Here is a 6,668-nt window from a genome sequence, read left to right on the forward strand (position 1 = left end):
ATCACTTTAAGACTTAACTCATCTCTATCATTAATTCAGATAAACACCTCATAATAACATTATCAAAATATTTTTTAAATATTATGGATAATTTTGAACAATAAAATGTTAAGAACTATTTTAATTTTTAACTTGAATCTAAGAAATAAACATAATAGTTTATTGGAAATTTACATTAAAATTTTTAACTATTAAAATTTACATTCCCTTTCCAACAACTAATCCACTAGTTCAAACGAAATTCATCAAACAGCTTGACTATTTCAATAACTAAGTTAATTTGATTGGTAATTGCAAAACTTACTTTATAATTAAAGTTAACACAAAAATATCTGAATGTAATTTTATTGTACCATATGTATGCAAGACATCAACAACATATTACATTCAGTTTAACTAAACCAACCCAATATAAAGAAAAGGAGTTAAGTAAATCAATCAAATTCAGAATCCATTATCATGACACATTAAGTTCGTTTAAGAAGATTAATATGGATATCCCGAATGAGGTACAAAAAATTGGTGACTTACAAGAAATTTTAAATCTCAAAATATCTTTAGTTCTAGTGTGATCGTGCAAGGTCAAAGTTCAACAAAAACAGGTAAACTGTACAACCACAAAGGATGCCTTAAAATTAAGATAACTGTCTATCCAAATTGCAAAAACTCGTTGCACTACTCTCTTAAATAGTCCATACATCAACATGTTCAAAATTCTATCCTACAAAGCATCGTTGCAGAATAAACACAACGAATAAACAAGGCATATGCTCACCCACAATTTTATAAAATAGCAACAGCAAAACTTCATCGGCAAGTGCACTAGTGGGCCTAATTTTCACATAATAAAATTTTCACCCTGGTCAGACCCAAAATGAAGAGTTGCAGTTGCACACAACATACTACAAACTCTCTTTAAAAATATGCACCATAACTCCTTATTCAAGCACAAAACAGTACTAAAAAGCTAAATTACTAATTAAAAGGAACTGAAATGCCAACAGAGTAAAGCAACTACATTCAAATATACAATTGGGTTTCTAAGTTCTAACCAAATATCCATCCTTTTATATCCATAAATACAGCAATCAACAACAATAATACTTACATTGTAGTTTGGGCAACCCAAGAACAGTCTCCATGGATTAGAATCCGTCCCTGACCACCGCAGCACTGGTCTCGACTCGCAGCCATGGCAAACGCGATCATTCATTCCTCTCATGATACTTCCAAATGATCGTGGATTATTCGAGCTCCCAACTGCATTGCTCGCGCTTGCTGTAACAGTCGGACTTCAAAGATGGGGAAGACAAGAACAGAGAACCAAAGAGAAGAGAAGACAGAGCGATGTGGGCTTTAAAATTAGGAATTAGGGTTTTAACTTGATTTGAGGGACCAAATTGATTCCGAACAGTTTATTCTGCCACATCAGCTAGCCGTTGTAATGCCTACGTGTCATGAAGCCTGCCAACTCAGCTTTTCGGTAGCATCAGGTGGGCAAAGATTGTCGGAAGGACAAGTTTGAGTCCCAGAGTGCAACTTGAGGAATAAATATGAGTAACTTTTAAGTTTAGGGACTACTATAGAGCTCGAGTACAACTTCAGAGACTACATTAAAGCTTATCTCGAGCTAAGCTGGTAGTTCATCCTTAATATTTGAGGCAGAGGTGTAGAAAACGGTGGCTGCGGAAACATAAGGAGTGGGGGATAAAATAAAAACAAAGCAAAACACGGGATGGGGGAGATTAAACAAGAGTAAGACAAATGAGGTCGGAATGAAATTGAAATGAGGCCGGAATGAAACTCAAATGGCGAAGAAATGCAAATTAGGGCGAAATGCAAATTCTTATTAAATTCACGCGTAGTAGTCATGAAATCCGTGTAGTAGTCATCGTCGTCGTTGTAGAAAGAGAAATTAATAATAATAGAGAGAGAAAAGAAAAAAAAAAGGGATAGAGAGAGAAAGAAAACACAGAGCGTGTGTCTATGTGTGTGTGAGAGCATTCTCTTTTCTTTTTATAATTAATTTGGTCTGAGAGAGTGAATCTTGGAGAGATAAGCGCCTGCTCCTTCGGCATTTCCGCCAGAGACAAAGTTAACACCCCTTCTTCTATTAATCAATGCTTCTTCTTCTTCTTCATCCTTCATCGTCTCTCTCACCCGTTCTCAACAACGTAAAATGCTCACCCTCTCACTCATGTTCCTGTCTTTTCTTTTTTACTTCCAGAAACTCTGATTAACGGGTTTTGCGGTTTCAGATTACGCGGACTTGATTTTTCCCTTTTGTCGAAAATGGGTGACAATGAAGACTCCAACAACAATATTGACATGATGCAAAGGCTTCAATCCTCATTCGGAACGACGTCGTCTTCGTCTTCTTCGTTCCTCAAACAGACTCTTACCATGGAGCAGCTCACAATACCCCAATTCCAACAAATGCGTGCTAATAACAATAATCAGCAACAACATTTCTACGGTGGAGATGGAATGAAGCGTGCGGGTATACCACCGTCTCACCCGCACCAGATCCCGCCCATTTCCCCATACTCTCAGATCCCGCGCTCCACACTCACTCACCACCAAATGGGTTCACCTACACCCACCCACACCCGATCCCTATCCCAACCATCGTTCTTCTCACTCGACTCTCTCCCACCGCTAAGCCCCTCTCCCTTCCGCGGCGCTGACTCCTCAACTTCAATCTCCGACCAAGCCTCCGCTGACGTCTCCATGGAAGATCGTGACGTCAGCAGCCACCAACAGCAACAGCAACAACACTCTCTCCTCCCTCCGTCTTCGCCTTTCTCATCTGCCCGGGGCACCGGCAACCCTCTGCCCCCTCCTCGGAAAACGCACCGTCGCTCCAACAGCGATATACCGTTTGGATTCTCCACCATTTTGCAGTCGTCGCCGCCGCTGATTCCGTTGAAGAAGCCTGCGCAGCTTGTTAAGAAGGAATCTGGTTCCTGGAGTAGCGCTGATCCCAATGCGGAGGGATCAGGGGAGAAGAAGCTCTCCCCTGAAGGTGAAGTAGTTGATGATCTTTTCTCTGCTTACATGAACTTGGATAGCATCAATGACGCGTTTAACAATAATTCATCTGATGAGAAGAACGGTAACGAGATTATTATAAATAATAACAATAGTAATCGTGATGATTTGGATAGTAGAGCTAGTGGAACCAAGACTAGTAACAACAATGGTGGTGGGGATAGTAGTGATAATGAAGCTGAGAGTAGCGGCAACTCAATGATGAGTCAGAGTTGTGGGGAGAAGAGGGATGGCGTTAAGAAGAGGAGTGCTGCTGGTGAGGTTGTTGGCGGCGTCGCTCCCACGAGCCGCCACTATAGGAGTGTGTCTATGGATAGTTTCATTGGCAAGTTGAATTTCAATGATGAGTCGCCAAGGTTGCCGCCATCGCCTGGGTCTGCTCGGCCGCCTTCCTCAAATGGAATCGATGGGAACACCGGTGCTTTCAGCTTGGAGTTTGGGAATGGTGAGTTTAGTGGCCCTGAGTTGAAGAAGATCATGGCCAATGAGAAGCTTGCTGAGATTGCTATGATGGATCCTAAGCGTGCAAAGAGGTGTTGTATACCATTTGATATCCCAGTTGTGTTTGTTTTCGGCATTAGACTAGTTCAAAGTTCAACTGTCTTTTTGAAGATACAATTATAAACTGATTTCAACTCATTTGAACATGTTTGACCTACTCTCGAATTTGTTATATTCCAACATCCATGGTTTTTGAATTGAGCATTAATTGCGCCAAACTATAGTTTCCTAAGTATAGATTAAAACTATACAAATAGCGTGTGTTTTTAGTATTACACTTCTAGTAAGTTCTAATGCTTCAATGATTGACTCTATTTGGGACTGGATTCAAATCAGGATTCTGGCAAATCGGCAGTCAGCTGCACGATCCAAAGAAAGGAAGATGCGATACATTTCTGAGCTGGAACATAAGGTCCAGACCCTACAAACTGAGGCCACCACACTCTCTGCACAGCTTACTCTGTTGCAGGTGGGAGCATATTAATGTTTTCTATTGTCTGTTTTTGTTTAGTGCCGCGATCATGGTAATTGTTTTCTCACGCCGCTCCTTTCCTTTGCGTGAACACAGAGGGATTCTGTTGGACTCACTAACCAAAATAGTGAGCTCAAATTTCGCCTTCAATCCATGGAACAACAGGCAAAACTCCGAGATGGTATTTTTCTTCTTTACCTTAGGCAGTCTTTTGAATTTCTGTCAACTTTTGTTTTCTTTACTTTTTTGGTAAATGATCGAAACATGTACCCTTTCTTGTTTCGACATATGGCCTTGTGCAGATGAGTAGTTGCTTAGATTATATTGTTTGTCAATATACATTTTCAATACTTCCTATGATGAGTTTATTTCAGGTAACTGAATATAGGCTACAAAAGTTGGTTGTGCAGTCCCATAGAATAAAAACATGTATTTAAGGTTGAAAAAAGGAAATATCTTAGCTCACTTCTACAATACTTGAGTGTGGATAAGCTCTGTAGTAGAATTTTCATGTCATGATAAAGTTATTAGAAGCGTGGAAAAGGAAAGTTAAATAGCATGTCAAAAAATTGTTGATAGAGCTCCTATATGGTGTTTGGTTTTTAGCTCCTATAATTCCTAGATCTATAGTGTCGCTAGAGTCGCGGTACTTTTGTAAGAATTTCAGTTTTATGGTGGTTTGTGTGCAAGGCTTTGGCTACTGTTGCCTGGGCCTAATTGGATGGTAATTTCCATTAGAACTTCCCAGTAGCAGAGGAGATTGATGATTGAAGAGTAGCAGATATGCATGCTGACATTGACAGCAAACCCAAAATACCAAATATTGATAGAATTAATAACGCCTGTACCATTTGGAACAACCGTTATCTTTCTGTGCCAACTAAATCTAAAATGCTTAATCCAAAGGACTTATGTACTGAAGTTTTTCTTGTGTAACATACGTGATTGAAGACCTCTCAAATAATGGCACATGCATGCTTGAGTAATAAGAAACATCTACTTGTTATGTCTTTATCTGCATTTGCTAAATTTGACTATGCATGAGGGTTCCTTTGAATAGAGCGATTGAGTTATCTCTCATGTTGCAATATTTCAATTATGAATTATGATTATGATGGCTTGACCTTCATTATTTGAGGCATTGTTAAGAGTCATAATTGCTTGTCTGCTACATTTTATCCAATTAGTGGTAGTTGTCATTTGTAGCAGCACTATTGGAGACTAAAATTAATTCACTGATTGCTTTATTTATGCTTATTACTCGTGTGCTCTGTGTATCTCTACCAACAGCTCTAAACGAGGCTCTCACTGCCGAGGTTCAACGACTAAAGCTCGCTACGGCTGAGCTGAACGGGGAGTCACACTCATCCGGTTGCTTGATTCCGCAACATTCTGTCAACCCTCTGATGTTTCAGCAGCAGCAGCAGGCTTCTACTGCATCTCAACAAAACATTCATCTTCAACAACAACAGCGGCAGAATGGTAATACCAACTCACAAACCGATCTAAAACACTAATAACCTTCCGAAGGATGATGCTGTTACATTGCACTTGGTTCCGATTCTCCAGAAAAGTTTTTCTTAGTTGCAACTTGCAAATTGCAATCGTCTTAAGTTTTATTCCCATTGTCTGTCCAACTCGGACAGTAGTTTTTAGTTCATATATATACAGGTCCTAATTCCTGTTTTATATTTAAATTATACCTTATATTTAATATTTAATTTCAGTATATATATATAATATAATATTGAATTGTAGCATTATTTGGTCATGATTTGTTTTGATGATGAAGTCTAGGGGGGAAAAATACTGTTCAAACTTCCTTTTGTAAATAATGACCATTCTATCATGGTTCCGTGCATTGATTCTTTGCCCAATTGCTTGTGTTTAGGGTGTTTTGGTTGACCAAATGCAAGTGTTCATTACTTTATTTTCTATGCTTATATAGATTGATAGGTGGTGGATTCCGCTTTATCTAAGCTAAAGTTAACTTTTTACATTCTAAAAGGGGATGATATTTCAAATGGTGGAAATCATTATACTTCTAATTACTCTTTTTTTAGTCTTTCCGAAAAGTTGTTTTATATCCTAGAGATAATATTTAAATAATTGTCAATTATAGTTTGATTTTGATGACAATTAATCTCCGTGAATTTTTATACTAGATTGATCACCTTTACTTGTGATTGCATCTTCCAAAATTCTCCATTTGTGTCTACTTTTTTAACACTAGTTACTTAAGAGCAAAGAAAATAAATTTTCATAAGCCCCTATTCATTGGCGTTAAACAGGGACATATATATCTATTTTAATTTTCAACGCCATCCTTTCTAACCCATGTCTGACCTAATTGTTTATTAGGTTTGTGCCTAACAGAATCAATCATCAACCATGGAAGTCTAAGAGAATGTTCAATCAAAATCAAATAATTTAAGCGTGAGAACCTTAGCCAACATCTTATACTAGATCTAGGATTAGTCATCTTCGTTGGTCCCAATAGTCTGATCAAATAGGTATTGACGTGCTCTTTAATTATTAGTTATGTTTATTAATAAGGGTTATAATTATATGTGCAGTGATTAATAAGATTTACCTTCAAATTAAAACTTTAATCATTTATGTCGTTTTCTAGGTTTTTTTTTTT

The 6,668-nt window shown here is 38.1% G+C and overlaps 1 protein-coding gene across 1 annotated transcript; it reads left to right on the top strand.

Moving 5' to 3' along the window:
- Positions 1–1,701: 1,701 nt before the first annotated feature.
- On the top strand, positions 1,702–5,901 carry LOC112736952 (bZIP transcription factor 29). Its single transcript, XM_025786642.3, has 5 exons — positions 1,702–2,174; positions 2,259–3,584; positions 3,889–4,021; positions 4,121–4,205; positions 5,315–5,901. The coding sequence occupies exons 2-5, from the start codon at positions 2,293–2,295 to the stop codon at positions 5,539–5,541; spliced, it is 1,737 nt and encodes a 578-aa protein (XP_025642427.1). The 5' UTR covers positions 1,702–2,174; positions 2,259–2,292; the 3' UTR covers positions 5,542–5,901.
- The last annotated feature ends 767 nt before the right edge of the window (positions 5,902–6,668 follow it).

The sequence above is a fragment of the Arachis hypogaea genome, chromosome 13, assembly GCF_003086295.3.
Source record: "Arachis hypogaea cultivar Tifrunner chromosome 13, arahy.Tifrunner.gnm2.J5K5, whole genome shotgun sequence".
In the NCBI taxonomy this organism is placed as follows: Eukaryota; Viridiplantae; Streptophyta; class Magnoliopsida; order Fabales; family Fabaceae; genus Arachis; species Arachis hypogaea.